Source organism: Hydra vulgaris, chromosome 02 (genome assembly GCF_038396675.1).
Source record: "Hydra vulgaris chromosome 02, alternate assembly HydraT2T_AEP".
In the NCBI taxonomy this organism is placed as follows: domain Eukaryota; kingdom Metazoa; phylum Cnidaria; class Hydrozoa; order Anthoathecata; family Hydridae; genus Hydra; species Hydra vulgaris.
The window spans coordinates 34,935,096-34,961,373 of record NC_088921.1 but is presented as its reverse complement, the minus strand read 5'-3'; the positions used below and the strand labels follow the sequence as shown (position 1 = coordinate 34,961,373).

The window sequence follows — 26,278 nt, the reverse complement described above, 5'->3', positions numbered from 1 at the left end:
GTTTTTTCATTGCATTTTGAAACATCTAAAAACCCTTGCTTAAGCTTTAAAAAAAAAATAATGGCAAAAAAAAAAATTATTCATTTGCCTTGAACTATTTTTATAGTTCTTAAATAAAACTATTCTTAATTAAATTAGTTTTGTAGTATTTTTTTGAATTCCAAAGCTTTGGTATCATACTTTAGTCCCCATAACTATTCTGTTAATATATACAATAAGTGAAATCGTTTAAATCTTTCTTAACCAATCATATCGACACTCAACAGTTTAACATGAGATTTGGCTTTGTTGAAAAAAAAAAGTTCTTCAAGGTCCACAATATTTGGTAAGGGTCTGCAATTTAAGGGTTCACATTTTTAGGCTAACAATGTTAAGTGCCACTAAATAAGTTTACAAGTATTACAAAATTATGATTACATTATTCTTCATTTTCTTATTAGAAAATATTTTTTGTCTTATTCTTTTTTTTAGCTGATCAGAGAATTAAAAAAAGAATGCTTTGGTTTGAAAATGAGAATTTTTTATATGGAAGAGCGACTTCATAATACATTTGATACCTCAACTGGTGATATGATTAAAAAGGTCATCATGCTTAATTAAAATAATATATGTATAACTTTTCAGTTGATTTATGATACAGTGTGTTATGTCAAAGTATTAAGTTAAACATTTTTACATTTTATATTCTATGTTAAATGTTATTTTATATGAAGTTAGGAAAATTTTGTAAAAGAATTTAATATAAATTACAGAATGTTGAGCTTAAAGTTATGATAGAAGAGCTTAAACAAGAAAATAGTGTCAAAACCGATCTGCTTGCTAAAGCTTCGTAAGTGTTTATTTATTTTGGTCTATAATAGAGATCATGGTTTTAAAACTAATAAGGTGCTTTCATTTGATTTTTAAATTTAACATCATTAAACAAACCCACTGTTTATGGTTTTAAAAATTAACATTTAGTACCATAAATAATGTATTAAAAAATTGATTTTTTATTCAAAGATTGTTTTCATTTTAATTAGTTTATTTTAATTATAAGTTGTTTGATAATTTTATTGATTGTTATAATTTTAAATGAAATTATTTAATAAAGTGTGTTGAAATATTGTGAAATAATATCTTAGCCTGTAAATAACGAAATGCCATTAGAAAATGTTGAGACCACCAATTTAGCCATGATTATGCATAAGTTTACTAAATGATCTAATTATAGAGGGTAGTGGTGACACAAGTAACTTGTTACATTGAGGATATTTTGTACTTCTTATATGGTAATGAAGTGATATCTTTCATATCAATGAATAGATCTGTCATTATTGCTCTCTCAATACAAAAGTTAGTCCACATTTTTATCTTACCAAAAACTTTTCAAAAAACAAAAGATTATGACAGCACTATTTCAAATTAAAGTTTACTAATGCTAAAAAATTATTTCATTTTATTTTAACGTTTTAAAACAAATATGAAATAAGAAACTTTGTCCAAATTATTTATATTTACCTGCGATTTTTTCAATATCCTTCTATAGAGTGTAAAGACTTGCCCCACCTTTTAACATGCTGTTACATTGATATTAATAAAATAAATTCGAAAATAGTTTATAAATCAATCAAATTATTTAATAAATATTCATAAAGTGCTGTAAATTTTGCTAAAATTATTCTATATTAGTTATATTATTATATAATAGTTCATAAAAATATTTAAGTACTTATTTTCAAAAAATTTAAGTACTTATTCTTAGAATAGATGAAAAAAAAATTTTCAAATTTAAAAATTTTTACTTTCAGATTAGCCATGGAACAATTAACAGCTGCTAAAGTTAGTTTTTATTTTATTTTATTTTTTTAAGCTTCTACAGGGCTTGAATTAAATATATATATTTGCAAAAAAAAAAATATATTTTTCAATGTGTTGTATAAATATTTTCTGAAAAGAATTTTATTAATTACTTTTAGTACACATTCTCATGCAGTTGATTTATTGTTTAAAAACCATTAAAAATAATGTTAAAATATAGTTAATTATTCATTTAATTATATTAAAATAAATTAGAAAATGTTAAATATCGAAATGCTGATTTTTCATTTTATTTTTAAATATATTTAGAACTTTAAAAATATATTTAGAACAGAATTATATTTTAATTTAACAGAAAAATATTTTATCATGTGTTTGTTTCACTTGTTTAATACATTGCAACAAAATGTTTCTACATTTTAATTTCATTGAGTTTTATATTCTTTTGAAAAAATATTTTTTAAAAGAAAAATACCAAACAACACGAAATTAAAAAAATATTCAAATATATAAAAAGATCTTCAACATGTTGAAATTTCAACATGTTGAAATAAGTTTTCTCATTTCAACATGTTGAAACAAGTTTTTTTATTTCAACATGTTGAAATAAGTTTTTTTATTTCAACATGTTGAAATAAATTTTCTTATTTCAACATGTTGAATTAAGTTTACTTATTTCAACGTGTTGAAATAAGTTTTCTTATTTCAACATGTTAAAATAAGTTTTCTTATTTCAACATTTCAATAATAAAGATTTTAAGAAATCTCTAATTTCCTAAAATCTTTATTGTTGTTTAAAAAAAACATTTCCCACATCTTAAAATACAATCGTTACAATTGTTTAAAAAAAAGCATCTTCCACATCTTAAAATAAAATCTCTACCATTGCTTTAAAAAAAGCATCTCCCACATCTTGAAAATATAAATACTTATACCTTCAATATTTTTTAGGACCATCTGGAGCTTATTAGGTACCTCCCCCCGTTTTTTAATTTAGAAGAAAATAAAAGTTTGAATGTAAAATCTTTTTTCCTAGAAAGAAAATAAGTTGTCTTTTTAATGTGTGTTGAACGCGTAGTCTTAACTAATTACAAAACCTCATAAACGCCAATTACTTATACCACTGTTTTGAAGTTTATTGCAGTTTTAAGCTTTTAAAAACTTTCTCCCTTCTGTTTGTTATAGTATATTATATCTTTATATATCAACAATAGAACTTTAAAATGTTTTGATTTGTATTTTAGAAAATTAAAAAAGATTTAAAAAAGTTAGTATGCAAGCAACAGGATTTGAACCCTCACATTGTTTTCAACCACTAAGACACACTAAACTGCCATTTTTAAACACTATTTAAAAGACAAGACAGAATGCAATGAATAACCTTATAAAATGACAAATAAATGCTTTAAATCAAAGTTAAAAAGGTTTTGCCGCAATGCAATTTTTATATATAAAACTTCATAAAAATAAACATTTTTGGATTTGAACCATGACGATCCACTTAGAATGCTACGACCTAACCACTTCGGCCATTTCGGCATATTGTTTGATGAAAGTTTTAAAAGTATTTAATAAACAAAAGACTTTATAAAATGGCAAATAAATGCTATAAATCAAAATTAAGGAGGTGTTGCCATAAATCAGTTTTAAAAGTGAAACTGTAAAATCTAATATATGTTTTAACATTACAAAATTTGAAGTTTACATAAATTAGATATTTGCATACACTTTCGTTCTCATTTCCTGATACAAAAAGTGCTGCGACTCTTTCTCTCCATTAACTCCGGTGTAATGGCTGCCATAAGCACCGTGTCAAACACTCAAGAATGGGTAACAGCGTTAAATTGAATATTAATATTTATTAGATAAATCTTCATTTAATATATATATTCTATATTTTTATGAATTGCCTCAAAAAATGCTGTATCAGAAGAAAAAAAAGAAAAGTGAAAAAAAATTATGATAAAACTAATTGCTAAGTATGAAAAGTACTTTTTCAATTAGTTTTTCAAGCTTAATTCGAGCCCTGTACTAGTATTATGTTATTTTCCTGTAATTTAATTGTATATAATTAGACAATACTGTTATATATGTATTTATTAGATTTTAGTTTTTATTCTTTATCAAGTTAAATTGTTTATTTTACATTTAGTTTCAACCCTTGGAATTAGGAAAAATAAGGTCACCTCGGAGTTAGGAAAAATTGCCGACCTCAAACTGTTGGAGGTCAGCATTCGGTCAGCAAAAACATTTTGACACAACGGGTTTACATAGAAATGAGGTCTGCAATTTTTTGCTGACCTCAAACACTTTTATGTTGGCAGTCAGGTCAGCATTGCTGAATGTCGACCCTAATTCCGAGGGTTGTAGTTTATAAGAATTGAGTAAAAAATTAAATTTTTTAAATGTATCTATAAATTTGTTCATAAATAATAAACAATAAATAAATATTATCATAAATCAGCATAATTATTATTGAAAAATATTTTTTCACAGATGCATGATGAAAAAAATGAATCTTCGCAAGTTATTTTAGCTAAAAAAATTAAGGTTACCTACATAAAACTAATTTTTTTTTTTTTTTTAATTTGACATTTTTCCCCATAAATTTCTTATTTTAAGTTTCTATTTTAATATTTTTGTTTTTCATCATTAGAAAATAGAAAGTCTCAAGAAACAATGTAACATAACCAAAGAAAAACTTGTGAGTTTAAAGCAATATATTATTGTTATTTTATCTTAATTTTTTATGTTATATTTTTCAAGCAATAAAACATAAAATAAAATTTAAAAAAAAATTTTTTCTATTAATTTTATTTGAAAAGTTATTTAAATGTATTTTGTTACATGTTTAAAAGCTATTTTCAAATGTAATTTTATTTACTTTTTTTAAATGCTTTTTTTTTAAAATTTCCAAAATTTATGTACATAAATATATGTCCATAAATTTTAATTTAAGCTCTGCTAAATGTTGACTATATATCATAAAAGAAAAATATCTTTTATGTTTCTTTTTATTTACACAAGAATATTGCTCAAAGCAAGTTAGAAGAAAAAGAAAGCAAGGAGGAAAAACTTCAAAAAGCATTAGATGATATTTCAGATGGATTTGAGGTGGTGGTTGATTTTTTTTTCTATACAAACAATTTTATTAAAACAGTTTGAAATAAAATAAATTTTAATTTTTCATTAAAAGGCATTAAAGACTCAAAAGCATGAAGATGAAGAAGTACTTAAGTCAATGGTAATCTTTTTGTAAATCAAAATACAACTTCATATATATATATATATATATATATATATATATATATATATATATATATATATATATATATATATATATATATATATATATGTATATATCTATATATATAATTACATTTTGAGCAATTTTTAGATTTTTATTTGAAACTAATAAATCTTGTGTTGCATGCAATATTAAAATTTCTTTGTGACTTACTGTGTGGAATATTTTATTTTTATTTTTTAGATAAAGGAACTGGAAGAAACTATTGCAGATAAAGAAAATACCATTGATGTAATTAAATAGTTTTATATTACAATTATTTAGTGCTGATCTAAATACTTTATATATAAATACTGTATCTTAAGATTAAAATATTATATATTAAATATAATAAAAACTATATGTTAAGATTAGCATTTTTGTGATATACATTTGCACACTAGAATTCAGACAGTTTAAACCAAGAACATATTTTTACAGTAGGCCTTGTAGTTGCATAATTGAACAGAAAGACTGGAATCTAACACCCATTTTTAGCAAAAATATCAAAAAAACAAATGTTTCATATCATTTACTGCTCAATTACAAAAATTAAAATTATTATTTATTTGAATTCCAATACTTTTTGTGCAGGTTCTTTTTTTTAAAGCATAATGGTAAATTTTGTATAGTTATTTATAAGTATGTTAGATAAGGCTAGATAAGGTTCAGGATCATCATGATTATCCTACTACTTTTATTAAGTAATCCAGTACAACATGCCCCAACTCCTGCTGCCTTTTAGGATTACAAATGATACAAAATTGTGTCATTAACATATAAATATATATGTATTGTTTAAAGGTAAATTAAAAAGATAGAAAGAACCTTTTACCTAATAGCTTTTCTAGGCACTGTCTATGATTGAGTCAAGTTTTTTATCAACTTAAAAAATGACTAAAGTACTTAAAAATATTAAACATAAAAAATCATCAACATCGCATGATTGTTTTATTCTATCCTTTATGAGTATTTTTGGTCTATGAAGTATTTTTTTATCTGTTGAATCTTAGCTCTTGTAAAATTCACTAGACTTATTTGTTCTTTATGAGTATAATTTAAATTTGGCTGGATTCATGGATTTCAGTGTTGATAGCTGTTATTCTTTTGCAAAGACTCCAGCAGTCAAATGATTGGCCTCAGCAAATATTTGCCAATCAGTTTACTTATTTGCTCTGAAATCAATAATGTTGGTAATCCTATAATAATCAATAATGCTCTGACCATTCTTGAATGTGTTCACATTTAACACCTCTTCACTTAATCAACTTTCTTTTTGTTCTTTATCTCTCTTCTCAACACTGCACTCTTTTAAATGTAATTTTTGATGAAATTGACCAAGCTCTTTCTCTTAATCCTTCAGCCAATATTATTATTATTGGTGACTTTAATATTCATCACACTGAATAGCTCTAATACCACTGACCCTGCTGGTACTAAAGAACATAACTTTTGTATTTTTCAGTCTTTTACTCAGTTAACTGTGTGACATATTTTCCAGACAATCATAATTACTTACCCTTTACTCCTTGACTTGTGAATTTTCTCTGACTAGCTTGTGCTCAGTTTCTCCTTGTTTTTCTTTAACTGATTTAGACTATGCTCTCTATAGCTTGTACTACTTTTAGGACTTTTTGTATGACAATGCTTTGACTTGAACCTAAAAAACTTACTACTACTTATTTATCACTACCTTGGAATTTCTCATGTGGTTTTCTTCATGGCAATCCTTGGGCTGATGTCTTTTGCCTCTCTACTGATAAATGTGTCTCCTATGTAATCTCTTGGATTGAGGCAGACATAAGGAAAATTTTATTCCTTCTTGTCAGTTTTAAGCCTCATTGAACTCTTTGCCCTCCAGAATTATCTTTAAGTTTTTCTAAACTATAAGTGCTTAGCTAAATCTTGTTTTTCTGTCTGCTGGAAAATTATATCTGCAATTCCAATTTTTAAAAACTCGAGAGAACACTTTTACCCCCACTAACTATCCATCCAATCAGTCTCCTCCCCATCATTAGCAACATCTTCAATTAACACCATCTTGAGTCTAACAACTCACTCTATGACAATTAACACCATTTTTGATTCTCTTGTTCTACAGATGACTATAATTAACTGTTGTAACAAAAAGGTTCTCTATGCATTGAATAGAAGTGGGAAGTTAAGTGGGGGTATTGCTCTTGACATATCAAAAGCTTTCTCAGTATTATTTTCTTCGTAAACTCACTTCATATGGTGTATCTGGGAAAGTTTTTTGAGATTATTGAATCATTTCTTTCTAACAAAAATATTAAGGTTGTTCTTGAAGAGCAGCAGTCTTCTTCATTTTCAATAGTTTCTGGTGTATACAAAGTTCCATCCTTGGTTATGTGTTGTTTCTCATCTATATTAATGATCTTTCCGACAATCTTATTGAATCTTACTTTATTGATTGCTTAGAACAGGGAGCTGATCTTGAATCTGATCACTTTTTTGTGACAGCTTGGAGCTTGCAGTGGCTTGTAAATTTGAATCCAAACGAACCTCAGTTAATTAATGCTAACAATTATATCAATGTTGTTGATATTCCTAATTTGATGAATGGCAACATTCTTGAGTCTTTTTACTCTGGAATCCTCTGGAATTATCATTAACTACTGACCTCTCATGAAAACAACAAATACTAGTCATTACTAAGCATCTGGTAAAGTTGCCTCTTTATAATGCTCGCCATTTTCCTTCTTTTGAATTCATTTTCTATTGCTACAAATTTCTTTTTTTTTATTGATACTGCTGTCACTTTTGTGTTAGTTCTTCTAATAATGGTCTCTTTTAGACAAGGTCAACAAATGTTTTGTAAATGTAATTGGACCTGTTCTTTCTTTTTTTTTTGAGTTTGGGCACTACTACATAGTTGTAAGATTGCATCACATTCTCTTTTCTACAAATATTATTATGGTCACTGATCAAACAAGGTATCATCTCTTAACCAAAACTCATGCTCACCCTAACCAAAGTTCATTTAGCAAAATCATATCTTTATACTGTGTTTGTCTCTTCATTAAGTTTTTTAAAAATAATTTACTACCTTTTTGGAAGTAAGTTGGTTTTAAAGAAAATAATATTTATTTTTGACAAACCATAACTGTGCATACGTAACTGTGCATACATAAGTGTACTGTACATGACTGTACTGTAAAAATTTAATACTGTAAAAATTTAATAGTATCTAAAATTTAAAATGTAATATGAAAACACTCACATTTATCTCCAGGAAGAAAAAATTTTATCTCCAAGAAATTTTAAATATTCTCTAGTTAGATTTTCAAGTAACTACCGTGCATTTCAAAATCAATAAAAATTATTTTCAGGACTATTAATTTCGGTTTTATAAATAATCAATCCAGTAGTATAAACACAAACCATTTTCATGTTTTGTCAACAGTTTGTTAAGCATATATAAAATATGCACCACCAACATCCTGTCTTAGTTTACCAAATGCTGTCTTTAAGGAATCAGTTAAAAATTCACTAAGTATAATGAATTGATATCTCAATATATCAATGTATTGATGGTTTCAAGCAAAATGCTAGTTAAGTCTATTAAATCTTCTTTGTGAGATATTGCATCTACTGTTTTCAAAGTAAAAGTTTTTGTTCTGTTTATACTCTTTTAGTACCAATATTTCTGCACATTTCTGCTATTTTAATAAATGTTATATATAGTTATCTTTAGCTTTTCACATACCTCACAAAGCATCATGCAATTTTACATAATCAGACATTCGTTGTTAAAATTAAAGAAAGAAACTGAGCATTGGAGATAGGGCAGCTTTTTTTTCATTCATTATTCTTTGTTTTTTTCTTCTTCTGAAAATGCTGTATGTTATAAAGGTAGGAAAGACTAGTAACAACTTGTTATCTATATACACTATAGTAGATGTATATACACTATAGTAGATCTATATACACTATAGTAGATGTATATACATATATTAAGGTGACAATTTTTTTTGAACTTTTTAGCTTTTTTTGGAATTTAAAATACCACTATGTGAAAAGCTGTAATATGTTCACTTAAAACTTCATAAAAAATTTAGTATAAATAGTATATAACCAATTCTTAATCTCACTAACTAAATCCAGTTTTTAAAAATAAACCAACTTTCCCTTGTAATTAAATCTTTGAACTGATCTTTCAACAACGGTTGTTGTTCTTAATGATAACATTAAGAACAACAACCGTTGGCTTTTTGATGGTTATAATTTTAATATCAGGCACTTTATGCTGAATTAAAGTTTCTAAAATGTCTGATTTAGTTTGCAAATCAAAACATGAATCAGCTAAAACCATATTAACTGTTTTAGGAGACAAGTACCAAGAAAGAGCTTGCATACTCTTCAACAACACTTTAACTGCTATTAAGTTTCATTCTTTTTGTGTAATTTGTGCATTATTGAGAGCTCTAACATCATTTAAAACAGATGGCTTAGCAAGGCTAGACTTTAAAAACATGGGTATATGGAATATTCCAATTATAAAAAATATCTTAGATTCTTTTTGTTGTTCATGCAGATAATCAATTATTGGTGATGAAATTTCAAGAGCTAGGTGATATATAAAATATACCATAAAACAAGCTGCAAGACAGGCGCCGGGCTGATATATTTTAAAATCTTTTAACTTATCAGAGTTGATGTTAAAATAAAAAGCAAAATATTCTACAAGATGCTTGTAATCATCCCTAGGAAAAGTTGTGTTACTTAAAGAAAACTCTATAAATCTCTTTGCTTCAAAATACAAACTATATATGCCAGAGAATATAAGTGAGTTCTCAGAAAACCTTTTAAATCTATATTTAGCATCAGGAGCAGAAATTAATGGCAAAAATTCCTCTCATTGTTTCCTAAAGTTGGAAGAAAATTTATTATTTGGGCCTTTGCTTTTAATCCCAGTTATAGTTTTGTAAACATATCTAATGTGCAGTTTCGTAAATATGATGTCTACACATTAACCAAAGCAGTGGTTTTTTAAAAGTTCTTGTTAAAATCATAATTATTCTATCCAATCTGCCTGTATTTGTGGCAGTAGTGTCAGTACAAACTGCAAAAACTTGGTCGCGTACTTCAAAATACTCCAACATATTTTGTATAACTAAAACCTGATCAAGTGCTTTTCCAGTGTTACTTTGTACAACTCCTAAAAGAAGATCATCTTTATGTCCAAATTCTGGGCTTGTAACAGAAACAGCTATTCGGTCACGGTAATTTTTCTGCTTTAATTTTACCTTCAATATGGCTAACTACTTTACCATCAAAATGGAGAACAAGTTTTTTACCTCACAATTCATCTCTATAGTTTTCTCGTATTTCAATACCTTTGTGTGCCATAGTTGCATAGCACTTCTGTCTTACAGTCTATTTAATTTTATTTCTACTCCTTAGTAGTTTATTACACAGGCAATGAATATTGTTTAGTCTCTGTAATTTATCTCTTTTCTTACACTTAATAGTGTTGTTCCTGCTATAAGGTCATCTCTGATAATAACGTTATGATCAATAATAGCAGTTGCACGTGTTTGTTTTTCTTTATTCGCTTTAAGTATTTCGATTACATTAGAACAGTCTTCACTCTGCTTTGAATTTATCTTTATAAAATATAAACTATAAAGAAGTTTTTTTAATAAAAGCTTAATAAGGGTATAAATAATTTAATTCAGCAAATAAATACCTTCTAAACATAAACTTGCTTTTTTGCAATTGGGTTTCACTTCCAAACCATAATCAGCTGAAAGACATTTATCAATTTCAAGGCATACAGTGATGTCTTCTTCATTTTCAATTATGTGTTCACAAGCATTATCTGCCACCATTTTCTTTCTGTATTCTTTATACCTTGCATATCTCTCCATTCTCCTTTCAACTCTTGTTTCAATTCCTTATTTCTAATGTGACTAATGAACTAAACTCTTTCATTTCTCTGATCTTCAATAAATGAAAGTTCTTCCATTATAGCATTTTTGTTTCTGGGCATATTGATAATCAGACGGATTAGTTCTTTTATGTTAGCTTTGCTAATATTAAAAAGACTTTCTATTATAATCTAAAAAAAATTACATATATAATAAAATGCTCAACACATAGAATCAGTATATTATATCACTATACAAATTCAAATAGTACAAAATAATGTTAAAATGTTTTTGTTGTTGTACCATAAGGTGCCATTTTTTGTGAAGTTATACAAACTTGTCAAGAATTTTTGATTCAGAAATTAAATAGTCATTAAATCCGCATAGTTTCCATAGGTTTACTATTTTTTGGAGGAGACAGAAGTTTTCATTTCCTCGCTGACATGTTATTACTTAAGCTTTTAAATAGATTTGATCTAGAACTGATAAGATGCTGGTTATGTCTTAAAACTTTCCATTGGTAGGAAGCTGATAACGTAGCAATTCAGAAATAGGTGATTTTAGTAGATACAATGGTATAGCAATTGTATTTAAATTATGTAAAGAATAGTTTTTGTTTGTTTTTTTCCCATCCTGATCTGTAAATGCAATATTTAATTAGTTTTCTAAAATTAAAATGAGCATGAAATATTCCTTTTATTAGTTCATAACAAAGAATAATTGAGCTTAATATTAACAAAAAGTAAAAGCAAATAGAAAAAATTTAAAATATCTTAAAAATCAATTTTTACATATATATATATATATATATATATATGTAAAAATTGATAATATATATATATTATCAATTTTAAAATTAATATATATATATATATATATATATATATATATATATATATGATATATATATATATATATATATATATATATATATATATATATATATATATATATATATATATATATATATATTATAAATATTTAATCTCGCTCTCGCTCTCTCTCTCTATATATATATATATACATACATATATATACATATATATACATATATATATATATATATATATATATATATATATATATATATATATATATATATATATATATATATATATATATATATATATATACATATATTGTAGTAATTATGTAAATATTGCTTAATAAAGAGTGCTCAATACCAAAGTAAAGATAAGTTTTTTCTTTAAGTCCCATGTAATAAATGCCTTCTTGTGGGTTTGTTTTCACATTGCATATATAAATGATATTTTTACTTAAACACTTTCCATTAAGTGGGCATAAATCAATCTGCTTGCAATCTCAAGGTTGAAAGAATTTAATAAAATTTTATTGTTGCGTGAAGTGATGAAGTTGCAAATATTTGGAAGACAACTGTAGCTAACTTTTAGGTTGTTTTGGTTAAACAGTTTATGGAACATATAATTTTTTGGGAAGCTTTTATTGATTAAATTGTAATAGGAAACGGAGGGTTAAACCAAAAAATGTTTCCTGGTTGTGATTTTGTGAGTTTTGTAAAGTTGTTGGGAATGGCAGTAATGCATTCTTTAAACTCACTAGACTTAAGGGCACTATTTTAAAAAGGAGCAGCTTGATTAAATACTTCTTTACTAAATATTCTTATGCGGTTAGATATCATTGTGGAAATAGATTTAAGAGTATTGGCAGGATGTTTCCAATTAAAGTTGATATTTAACGGATTGTCACCTGGTTTTCTATACGGCTGAAAAGAGTTGTTAGACTGGTTGATCAAAACATCAAAGAAGTCAACAGTTTTTTACTCAGTTTTTACCATTATACTAAGTTATACTTTAATTTTTTTTAAAAAGAATTGATGAGATTTTTTTTTGATTGTGATTTCTGATTGTGGTCTGCTAATATTATGGAAACAACAAAGTCTATTATCTCTATATAAACCATTGATACTTTATTTTTATTCATTGCTGATGGAAAATAAAATAAAATGGCCTACCAGTTCACATAACTCAAGGTCATTTGTCAGAGTTTTGTTTTCCAGCAAGCTGGAAAACAAAACTCTGATAAGCACTTAATAAATAGTCTTGAAAGTATAGGTGACAGCTATAGCTATACTAGAACACTTCTGCAAGACTATAACAGGTATGCTGTCTGGACCACAAGCTGTATTAAAGTCTAAGCAGGTATTCACTTTAGATGCAGAACCTGGCATGAATGAATGTCAAGCAATGGATCCAGCTGTTTGTTAACTATATCAGGTAGAACACGGCTAGTGAAATCAAAAGATGAGATTGATAATAAGTTCTTAGCAAGCAACTCAGATTTGTCTTTAGGTGAGGTAACAAAATCTGAACCATAAGAGCAAAAAAAGTGGAATAACTGAACCTAAAGAGCAAAAGAGGTGGAATAACAGACTTGCCCTTATTATAGACACTTTTAAAGATTCTTCAGAAGTCTCTGGAGATTTTTGAGATGAAATACAAGATTTTGTGACCTGAGATTAGCAGGCTTTGGCGTTAGCAAAACCTTGTTACAATGGTTTCTAGCAATAGTAAACAGCTGTCTGTTTTCAGAAAAATTGTTTTGGCAATAGATATGGAAGTAATGGTTGCAGCAGCATGATGAGAAGAAAACCATGAAGAAAAGTGAGGATTGACTTGGAATTGTCAAGAGGGAATAAAATATTCCATGCCAGCCTAAATCCAATAAGTTACATAAGAAGCACAGTTGTCAGTAGAAAGATGAAAGATTTCTACCCAAGGGCCATCACGAAAAAAAGCTTTAAGATAGTTGTAAGAGGTATGATAATAGGGGGTTCTGATGATGAGGAAGAATGAAATAATAGATCAGAAGTACCTAAGGGTGAATGTGGAGAAACTGAACACTGACTAGGATCAGAAACAAGACATAAGTTGAGTAGAAAATGATTAGGGTTGTCTGGAAAGCGAGTTAGAAAGTTGATTATTTGTATTAGAGATTGAGAAAGTCAAAAGTTGTGGACCTTAACACCTGCAGAGTCACTTACAATTGAGCCAAGTCATTCAGTGTGATGAGCATTAAAGTCACCAACAACAATGATATTGGCTGAAGGATAAAGAAAAAGGGCTCGATCAATTTGATCAAAAATAACATCAAAAAGAGTGCAGCCTTGAGATAAAGGAGAGCAATATAGAACAAAGAGAAAGGCGATAGAGTGAAGTGGTGCTAAACGAAAGCACATAAAAGAATAGCCTATGGATTTAAACTTTATAGAATAATGATTTAATCTTAAGTTTTGTGTTTCAAGCTTTTTTTTTTTGTCTTTGCTCTTTTTTAAAGTTTAAAGTATCCATCTTTTATTGTATTTTCTTGAACAACTTTTATTGTATTTTCCTTTAAAACAATTGTTCAATCTCCATTTAATTCAAAACTGTTTTAAATTTTATTAATGTTATTACTTACATTTTACATATTTTAAGAGTTTAAAGATGAAAATGGCTCTCCTTGAAAAGGACAACACAATGTTTCGGACAGCATTAAGTAAAATGGAAATAGATAAAGAGAAATCTGTTGAGGTTTTTCAAGAGCAGATAAAAGTGAGTCATATTTTTTCATTTCATTGAGTATTATGAGCTATTTGGTTTTTTTTTGTTTGTCATATTTTTTTGTTTGTCATATTTTTTCATTTCATTGAGTATTATGAGCTATTTGGTTTTATTTGTTTTTTTTTAGAGTGTCATTTTTTTAAATTTATATATAGCATAACTTTAACGCCTTTTTATTCATTAGTAAAGATAAACAATTCAAAGTTATTTATTCCAAATGTAGTTTAAATAATCTTATCTTAGTTCATTATTTATTTTAGTTAAGTTTTTATTTTTTTTATTTTAGTTTTAGTTAAGTTATTATTGTTATTTATTTATTTTTTTTTTATTATAGAAAGATTTATTTGCTTCTTATAGGATACATTTTTTTTAAAAGTTTCTTTATAGTTAAGTTAAGATAATTTTTTCAGCACATTTTTTACACATTTTCAAAACATATTAACAGTCGTGGTCAAGTTTTAAAAATGTATATATGTATATATGTATATATATATATATATATATATATATATATATATATATATATATATATATATATATATATATATATATATATATATATATATATATATATATATATATATACATACATATATACATATATACATATATACATATATACATATATACATATATATATATATATATATATATATATATATATATATATATATATATATATATATATATTATATATTATATATATATATATATATATTATATATATATATATATATATATATATATATATATATATATATACATATATATATATATATGTATGTTTACCTTCATATATATTTATCTAAAAATCCAGCGCAATTTAATTTAATAATTTTTTTATATAAATTAAATTAATTTATAAACCCCATTTAAATAAATATTGAAATAATTTTCTCTTATATAAAAGAATGCCTGCCAAAACCTAAACCTCCAGTCAATGTATATACACTTCACTGTGCCTATCCCTATTTAAGTCAGTCGATTAATGTACACTCCACTGTGACTAAAGCAATAACAGTTGATTTATGAATGCATTGATGCACTTATTCTATGAAACTTTGAAAAGAAAAAAAATATAAACAACAACAATAGTTAAAAAGCATAAAAGTACTCCGAAATATAACTTTTTACAATAAAAATTTAAATAAATAAATAAAAAGTTCCTATAAAGGAATTAGACTTGCAACCTTGTGAGTTGCACCTCATATTATTATCATTGTAACATCTACAGCACTACCTCTAATTTACTTATTTGAAAAATTAAAGTATTTAAACATTTTATGCGTGCAAATAATGTTTATATTATGTGCATATTATTTTAAATACGACCTATGTATGTATGTATGTATGTATGTATGTATGTATGTATGTATGTATGTATGTATGTATGTATGTATGTATGTATGTATGTATGTATGTGTGTATGTATGTATGTATTTATGTTGAATGTTTATTCTTTATGTAAACATTTTCAAATGACAGGGGCAATGTTTTAGTTGTCTCAGGGATCATCCATAAATTATGCTACACTAAATTTAATTAATAAACAAAAGAATAAAGACCACAAGTTTTTCCTTGTGATCTTTAACTAAAAGCAAAATTCTTTTAAGTTTTTAACTAAAAACAAAATTCTTTTGAGTCTTTTACTAAAACCAAAAGTGAGTTTTAACTTAAATGAAGATTGCCACGCAAAAGAACAATAATGATCTCCTATATTTTAGGTAAATGTAGCATCGTGTAATTTATGGGCAATCCCTTATGCGAATTTTATCCTAATGTTTTTTTACTTTTAGCAATTATCAGCAAGTCTTAATGAAAAAAGCAAAGAGGTAAAATGTTTTACCAAATTATATCAAAATATTAGGTTATATATATATATTAGGATATATAAGGTTTCATAAAATTTAAATGTTTAAAATTTTTAAAAGCAATATAGATTTTTTCTTAACTTTATCTCTTTTTTTTAGTACCATGGTTTAAAATAACCTATTCAGATGGTTAAAATGGTTTCACATTTTACATGTACATTAAATACATTTTAATTATTTAAATGAAAACCCAGCATTTCTGTGTTTTTAGAGTAAATTATTGGAAATTGAGCTAAATATTAAAGAAGATACCCTTAAGAATGTAAAGGAAGAACTTTATCGAGCAAACAGTCATGCCAACTGTGATTTAAATGTAACTTTAAATATTTATGCTAACATTTTATTGAGTGTTTTTTTACGCTGCCTTCATTTGGGTAATTTAATTTTTCTTCTAATGATTAGTTTGTTTAGAGTTTTATTGTTTAGAGAGAATTCTCTTTGTTTAGACAGAATCCTCTTTGCTTTGCGGTATTCAAGTATTAAAATAAATTTTTTTAAGTTTTTGAGCTTTAAAGATGTTTTAATTTCATTAATTTAAAATATATTGTTTTAAAAAATATATAAAATAGATAAAGTTTATTAAGACTGTCCTATAACTTGGGTATTAAAATATAATTTGATTAAAAAACATAAATAAAGATTTCATGGTTTACCAGAGAATTATGAAAAAAAAGTAGACAGATTTTAAATTAATCCTTAAATTTTTCTATCAATCAGTAACTTGTTGCACATAAATATTAACCTATGTCTATATTCATGTAGTGATAGATTGTCCTATGCTTGTGTATAATGTTTTATGTTTAGACTTTAATATTAGTATTATCTCTAATGCTTCCATTTTGTATTTTTAGAAGTTTAATACACAACTGTTACAAAATGAAAAAGAAATCGAAGTATGTTTGTTTATATATATATATATATGTATATATATATATATATATATATATATATATATATATATATATATATATATATATATATATGTATATGTATATGTATATGTATATGTATATATATATATATATATATATATATATATATATATATATATATATATGTATATATATGTATATATATATATATATATATATATATATATATATATAGATATATATATATATATAGATATATATATAGATATATATATAGATATATATATAGATATATATATATATATATATATATATATATATATATATATATATATATATATATATATAGATATATATATATAGATATATATATATAGATATATATATATAGATATATATATATAGACATATATATATATATATATATATATATATATATATATATATATATATATATATATATATACATATATATATATATATATATATATATATATATATATGTATGTATATATATATTGATTGTTATTTTAACAAATTAAAATATGTATTTATACCTAAAACCTAATGTCCTTTAGTATTGTTTTTTAATGTCTTTTAGTATTGTTCTTTAGTATTTTTCATTTTCAAAGGTTAAGGTGCTAACTTTTGTTGATGTTCTATTTAAATTTAAAAATTTTTTTTATTTTAATTCATCTTCCCAAGGTTAAGAAGGTCACAACAGATAAGGAGGCTACTTTGTTGTGGTTAGTGATTTCTTCGGCTAACCGGATTTGCGTTTAACCAGATTTTGTTTGAATATCAAATATCTATATTCGAATAATAAAAACTGACTTTTTTGACTTTTGACTTTTTAGTTTTAAAAAACACTTTCTTAATAAGTTGATTTAAAAAAATTAGACACAATTAATTGATTTTAAAATGCTGATATAAAATGCAAATCAATGACGTACTTTTATTTGAGTTAAATTACATAACTTAAGTTTTCACGCCAATGTTTTTTGCTTTCAAGACGTTGGTATTGCTTACGTTCATAAAATCCAATTGTTGTTAAAAGTCATGTTATTAAAATTAATTATAGAAATAGTTTATTATATAAAATAAATACTTATATAAATAAAATAAAATTGTATATAATATTCTTTGATAATTTAAATGAAATGTGTTTATTGTAAACAAACTTTAGAGATAATTAGTGACTTTATTTAAGAGGGTTTCACATACAAAAACATTATAAAAAATTTTTTTGTTTATTTCAAATCTAATTCCTAATGTATGAATTCTAAATTAATAATTGTAATTTAACATTGTTTTCTCCTAAAGTTTAAGTTTCCTCAATTTAGTTAATTTTTTCGTTTTACTCTTTTGTTATGTTTTTTTTTTTTTGTTAATTTTTTTGTTTGTTTTGTTAATCTTCTCTTTAAAGCAAAGATTACAAATAAACCAAAAAAGTGAATTAAATAGTTTATTGTTTTTTTAAAGATTAATAACAACAACATCAAAAAACATGCTGAAACAATAAACTAAATAGTTTATTGCAATAATAATAATATGAGGTGCTTTATAAACTAAATAGTTTATTGTTTCAGCGCATTTTTTAAATTTTTTATGGGACATGTCCGACAAAGTATTTAGTTTTTGATTGATTTTTAAAAAATTAGTTTAAACAAAACCCTATGTTCATTAAAGTTTGGAAGATCCTGTATTCAGAAAGTGTCACTAATGACAATGAGTACTAACTACATTGGTTACAAAACCGTCAATACTGACAGGCAAATATTTAACAAAAGCAAAACAGTTTATGCTTTATAAGATTTTTCGTTTAACCGAATAGTCAGTTAACTGCAAATTGATGGGAACTGATATCCGATTTTTTAAACAGATACTAAACAAATACACTAGTTGTGGTTATAACCCTCTCTAAACTTTATAACTCCAAAACATGAACCTTGACAAAGAAGGCTGCTGTGCAGAGAAACAAGTTGAATACAAATTGTTGTTTTTTATTGTAAGTAAGCAATATAATAAAATCAGTTGTGAGTTTTACTGTTAATTCAGCTTAATTAATGACACACACTGATGGATCTCTTTGCTCTGTTGTAATCCTGCGGTTGTAGCCATGTTTCTAGTTCACTAAAGAGAAAATCATTACTGGGTTTTATTGCAGGGAAAAGGTTTATCAAGTGTTTTGTAAAAATGTCTGACTAACTCTTTGATCAGAAAATCAATATTTTTTTAATACACTTCTTATATCTTTTTTTGTTGCCTTTGTAAAGCCTTAGAAGCTGTAAGTCTTTTAATAGGGAATCAGAAAAAAGGCTTTTTCACATTTTCTTCTGTGCTTTCCTTACTTTACTATGAACATACCTGTAACATTTTTTTCATTTAATGAGATCAAGTAGAATGAATGAAATTGAAATTGAAATCAAATGAAATGAAATTGAAATCAAATGAAATGAATTGAAATGAAATGAAAATTAAAAATATTTAAAAAGTTAGCATAAACTATTTAAAATAAAATTTATCAAAAATCAAACTGAAATTTTTAAAAGTATTGAAAAATTAACATAAAATCTAAATTTATCAAAAATCAAAGTAACTTGGTGATAACCTAGTTTGGTTGTTCAAAAGTTTAACTCAAAATTTTAAAATGGGATACCTATAGTGACACTCGGTTTTAAAGAGAAAAATATATATTAAAAAAAAAGTTGTCACGACCGCCTATTTTGCTTTTAATATTTGAATGATAAGGAAATGATTTAAAATGATAAATTACTTTTTAAAAACTCATTTTTTGTGTGTAAAACAATAGCTAAATATAATGATTACTTTTAATAGAAGCTGAAGTTACTGCTTGAAGCAAAAGACAAAGACTTTGTGGTAACCTTTAATTAAAATTATTACAGATATAGTAAAAATGTACACTTAAGAAGAATAAATAGTGTAATAAAGTTACTACTATTTGTTGTTTATAAACATATATTTATATATTAATGGAATCGGAGATAGATTAGTAGGATATATATGTATAATTTATGAATGTTAATCTTTTTTTATAGGTTAATGTTTATCTTTATCTCAACAATTTTAATTCAGTCGAATAAAGTTACTTTGTTAAAATGTTTAAATATATATATTTTTTTAATTTACTTAAAAGGTTGAAATGTTTAGACATAAAAATGGCTTTGAAGTTAAAATATAAAATTTACTTTATAGATTGTTAGTAAACAACTTCAAGTAAATGAAGATGAAATCAAGGTTTTTAAATTAAAATCATATTTATTCATTAGAAAATCATAGTTGTTAACTGATATCTTAATTTATTTTACTTATATCGTATTGAATGTTATTTTGTTAAATGTGATTTAATATTATTCAGACACTTCATCTGCAGCTTCAAAGTAAAGATAAAGATTTAGCGGTATGCTTAAAAGTTTAGATTTAAAGTGAGACTAAACTAAAGTGAGAGTAAACTGAGACTGAAGTTAACTGCATATTATATTTATTAGAGTATTCAAAAAAATAATAATAAAATAAACTTGGACAAATTTTTTTATTTCGTTATAATAGTTATTTTTTATTTTTAATATGTAATATGGATTTAAAATGCAGATTTTTAAAACAATTGTGTACACGTGTTGTTTTAGAACAATTGAGTACACATGTTTTTTTTTAGTAGCCATTTTAAACTTAATCATTTTTAAGTATCATTTATTTAAGATATGTAAGATATATCTCTATTCTTGTATCATTACAAGATTTTGTTGTTTATATTTTGACATTAAATTCCTTTAATGCCGTGTTTAGAAAAAAACTGCAAATGTTTTCCACACCTTGTGGAGTCATGTAATAATCTTAATGAGTTTGTCAAACTTTTGATTAAGCCAGAAAAAAATGTACAAAATTTAATTCATTTGCCTGTAACAAAAACAAGCAATATTTGTTTTAAAAAAACTTTTTTTTCTGAGTAATAAAAGTTATTCACATGACATGACAAACCCTCAATCGATGTAGCAGCACTCCGCTACGAATCAGGGTATTTGCCAGTCAATGTATGTACTGAAGCCCCCGGCAGCAGTACATACATTGACTGACAAATAGCCTGATTCGTATTGTTCAGTATGACGCCACACTGCTCACCTAAATATATATATATATATATATATATATATATATATATATATATATATATATATATATATAATGCCTGGGAAAAGTTTCCAATTACTTTGCAAAAATGAAAATATATAAAAAACAAATAAACTAAATAAAGTTAACTTCAAATTTCAAACAATTACAAACTCAATGTTCAAACAATTTACAAACTCAACGTTCAAACAATTACAAACTAATCAGCGTTTTTAAAACTTTGATAAAAATTAACAATTTTATGCAACATAATGCAAACAAAATTTATCAGAATTTATTATAATTCAACAAGATTATCATGTCACATTTGCTGTTCCCATTCTAACTCAATTGGGTAAAGTTCAGGCAATTGTGGTAGCCATGTCATAATTTTGAGTTTTTTGCAAACTCCTTTTTTTGCAAATAGTTTGTACAGTACTTGGATTTGTAATTTTGGTCATTATCCTGCTGCATTGAAAACTCGTTCTTAATTAGGTGCAGTTATACATGATACCTCATTTCTATATAATATTTTATGATATCCATTCTTATCAAGAATTCTATTTACTTTCTCAAGATTACCAACATAATTAGAAGCAAAACAACCCCACACCTGTACTAAAACTTCACAATGGTTGATAATAGGATGTACACACTGTGTATTGAATTTTTTAGTAGCTGTTTCTTGCATATGAGGCTGGTCTGAAAAGTTTCTGTTATTATAATATAGATGTTTCTGTTTTTGATAAATCTTCACATTGAGACGTGAAGATTATAATTAAAAGCTAATGAATTTCGTTGCTCATCTTTTGACAGTTTGGATGCGCATTAGTTATGTAGCAGTCATTTGAGTGAGTTGGTGTGAGTGTTTCTGTGTAAATGGACAAAATCGAATATTGAGCTATCATTAATTATTTGTTTTTGAAAGTCACTACACCTACCCAAATCAAAGATGAGTTGGATTCTGTGTATGGGGACTCATCACCATCGAAAAAGAAAATCCTGTTGCACCAAGGCAGCGAATTGCCTTACTCCTTGGCAGTTGCCATGGCAAAAGTTCACAAAGTATGGTTTGAACTGTTTGACCATCTGCCTTACTCACCAGATGTAGTGAAAAAACCTTATTGCTGCCCCAACCCAAACCCTCAGTCGGTGTAGCTTGCATGTTCTCCCTATATCAGTATGATGTCTTGATATTCAAGTAAGACACATTGGTTCAGTTATATAGATTCACTTAATTCATTATAATTAGGGGTGAGCAAAACCGGATATTCGGTCCAGTTTGTGAAAATTGGATTTAGACAAACGGAACCCGATATCCGGTTTTGCTCACCTATAGTTGGAATTTTAACTAGGGGTGAGCAAAACTGGTTATCCAGTCCGTTTGTTAAAATCACTTGAAACATTTTTGAATCATGAAACTATTGCAACATCAACTATGACAAAAAAGATTTTAGAAGCAAAAGCAACATTAAATTAACATTATGTTATTTTATGTCATATTAATATAAGAAACAAAGCTTTAAAAGGAGTAGTTTAGAATTTTAGTTGAAAATTAGAAAAACTTTGTGAAAAAATATAAATCTTTAGTAAATTTTAAAGTTTTTATTGAAAAAAAAAGTGGAAAAATAACAACTAAGGTAGAAAGTGAAACAGAATTTTAAAACACTCTTATAAAAGACACTTTATTTTTGTATAAATAAGAGTTATTATTTTGATCTAATAAAAAATTTCTATAATAATTTTGTGAAAGTTAAGTGTAGTAAAGAACTTGTAGTGAACTTGTAATGAAGTTGTCTCCATTTAGAAAATTAACTCTGAGAGAATAGAGTGGAAGTTATAAATAAAATTGATTTATGTTAAGAAATTCAGTACATTATTCAATTGGAACTGATTTCAAATTTTGATTTTCTGATTTCGATTCAAAATTCAAGTAACTTGAATTTATGTGTGACAAAAATTTTAAAAGTTGTTTACCAAATTTATTTATATTTAAGATTTATTTTGTCCAAACTTTTTCTGCACTTGCTTAAAGAAACTTAAATTAAACCAAATGTTTTAGAATAAGTAGGAAATAAATTGTAGGTTCTTTCAATGATGTTCATTGAATGGAATCTAATGAAAGATTTAGAGACAAGTGAATTAATTAGAAAATTTGCTGCAATTAAATCACAAAAACTTGTAGTATAATTTTTTGCATAAAATACAATTGATTAGATATAAGTATTATAGTATTTTATTATTTGCTTTTTTTGTTTTTTAAATGTATTTTGTTGTATGGAATATAGGGAAATGGTTTTATAATAGAAAGAATATTTTTTAATGTTATATTTTCACATAATGATATTTATAATATATTTTCATTTGTTTGTGACAATGATTTTTTATACTTAAAATAACAAGTACAACATTGTGTATTATTTTCTTAGATATGAAAATCAAGTTCACTTTTTTATATATGAAAATATAAGCAGTACAAAAAAGGCACTCCGTTTCTTTTATGTTAAAGGCATTAGGCGATCTTAAGCTGTTACTAAATATATATATCTATATCTATATATATATATATATATATATATATATATATATATATATATATATATATATATAAAATATATATATATATATATATATATATATATATATATATATATATATATATATATATATATATATATATATATACACACATTAGGGTGACACAAACTTTAAAAAAAAAAAGCCGCAGTACATTTTCCGGTTTTACCAAACTTAGGGAGTCTACAAAAAAAATTTTAGGTTCCTTAGTGATCAGGAAGAGCTACATGTAAGTTTGAAAATTTTACGTTCTAAGCATTTTTTATTTCTTCGCATTATTTTATTATCTTCACATCATTTAACAAGTTTTTAAAATGTGTCAAAAACTCAAGATGTTTCTAAAACATTTGGGATCTTTCACAATTATTTAAAAAAAAATTTAATTGCAGCATAAATTTTGTGGTTTGCGTTTAATCACTTAGCAAATTTTGATTTCTTAATTTTCTTTATAATCTTGCTTGTTGAAAATCAAAGAGATGAAAACGAAAGAAATTAGCTATAACACTTGTAGGTCTGTTTATCTGCTTAACTTGCCTTTAAGCTAGCTACCTACAAACCAACTTCCATCAAATAGAAGTGTTCTTCGATATTACCTGTTCCTAACTTCAGCTAGAGAAAAGTGATTCAAACCTGTTAAAACAAACTTTTCATGTTCTCGAGCACAAGAGGATATTATATGCAAAAGAAAAGACAAGTTTTGTAATTTAAATACCAAAAAATACTGTTTACTCCAACAAATTGTGAATATTTAGAAGTCTGCTGGTTTCAGTTATTACTTGATTTCTGAGAGAAGCATAGTGGAAAAGTTTAAATCTCTATACAGCAAATACAAAATTTTGTGCAACAGAAAAATCTTTCAAATCAAAAAGCAAATTTCAGAACGCCACAAAAATGACTTTTACACTATGGTAGAGCAGTTGTTTGACATCAGTGCACAAAACTTTGAGAAGAAGTTGAGACATTATGAATCAATGCATCGTAATACTTCTGCTTTACAAGAGGATTTGGCCTTCTTAGATGATCAAAGGTATTTTTTGCTTAATTTTTTTTGCGAAGATTTAACCTATTGAAATGACATACTAATTTATTCCAAATATAAAAAATCATTTTTTTGAGAAATTTTTTTTTTCTATTCAAATTTATCTTACACTAAGTGTTTTAACAGCTTTTTGCATAGACCTAACAGAAATATGATCATATCTTCTAAAATTGACACAGAGCTTACTGTGTCAATTTTAGAAGATATGGTCATATTTCTTTGATATTACCTAATCACAACTAGGTAATATCAAAGTACAATTTGTTTAACATATAAAAATATTTGTTTCAACTTCTGAATAAATAAAAAGAGATACAAACAATTTTTTCTAATAATGCACAAGCATTTTTATCAAAAATTATAAATTTTTTGAAGTGAATGTATAACTGAGTTCAGAATCTTTATATTTATTTAGATGCTGGAAGTGTTATTGCTGAGTCAGAAGTTTTTGTCCCAAATTAAAATGTTAACTTTCACAAAGCAAGCTCAAAAAGCAGGCATCAGTTTAGACCAGCATATTTCAGAGTAGAAAAGGAGATTACCAGTGAGGGTCTCATTGCAGTAACAACTTCTACCAGTATAAGGACCGGTCTAAGCATTCGATATCAAACCCTTCTTATTGCAAGCGTAGTAAACTATTTAGGAGATGTTAAACAACTATAGTTAAGCAGAGAATTTGTCAGAAGGTAACATTACAGATGTTTAGAAGAGGAAAGAGGCCAAATACGTAATAAATAAATTGATTTAATGGCTAATAAGATGTTAGTTTTACATTTTGATGGTAAAATTTTAAAATATATTGAGAAGTATACTAGACAGGCAACTACTGCAGATAGACTATTGGTATCTGTAACAAGCCCAGAGTTTAAATCCAGAGATAATCTTTTACTTGGTGTTGTGCCAACTAATAGTGATAAGGGAATCAATATGGCTATAAGTATTATGAATCTCCTAGAATATTTTGAAATTTGTGACTATATTGTAAGATTCTGTTCTGACACCACAGTAAGTAACACTGGATGGAAATTTGGTGCAATAACTATTATGGTAAGATTTCTTGGTAAACCATTTCTTTGGTTATTGTGTTGACACCATACTGCCGAGATAAATATTACTAGGGCTTTTAAAGAAACATCTAAAGCCCCTGCTAATAAGTTACTAAAAGATTTTCAGAAGAAATGATAACAGAATTTTATTTAAAAGTTTAAGCCAATGGTGCTGTAGAAAAGTTCA

At 25.6% G+C, this 26,278-nt stretch overlaps 1 protein-coding gene across 2 annotated transcripts in view; it reads left to right on the top strand.

The window, feature by feature from the left end:
- Nucleotides 1-26,278, top strand: part of LOC100206658 (putative leucine-rich repeat-containing protein DDB_G0290503) — an 88,788-nt gene that overhangs the window by 13,387 nt on the left and 49,123 nt on the right. For both annotated transcript variants that reach the window (XM_065790701.1, XM_065790702.1), the window contains exons 4-18: nt 472-582; nt 753-829; nt 1,791-1,821; nt 4,297-4,350; nt 4,457-4,504; nt 4,828-4,914; nt 4,997-5,044; nt 5,291-5,338; nt 14,433-14,549; nt 16,355-16,390; nt 16,641-16,742; nt 17,281-17,322; nt 20,140-20,181; nt 20,518-20,559; nt 20,681-20,722. In XM_065790701.1, the coding sequence (XP_065646773.1) occupies nt 472-582; nt 753-829; nt 1,791-1,821; nt 4,297-4,350; nt 4,457-4,504; nt 4,828-4,914; nt 4,997-5,044; nt 5,291-5,338; nt 14,433-14,549; nt 16,355-16,390; nt 16,641-16,742; nt 17,281-17,322; nt 20,140-20,181; nt 20,518-20,559; nt 20,681-20,722 (927 nt within the window). The remainder of the gene's footprint in view (nt 1-471; nt 583-752; nt 830-1,790; nt 1,822-4,296; nt 4,351-4,456; nt 4,505-4,827; nt 4,915-4,996; nt 5,045-5,290; nt 5,339-14,432; nt 14,550-16,354; nt 16,391-16,640; nt 16,743-17,280; nt 17,323-20,139; nt 20,182-20,517; nt 20,560-20,680; nt 20,723-26,278) is intronic.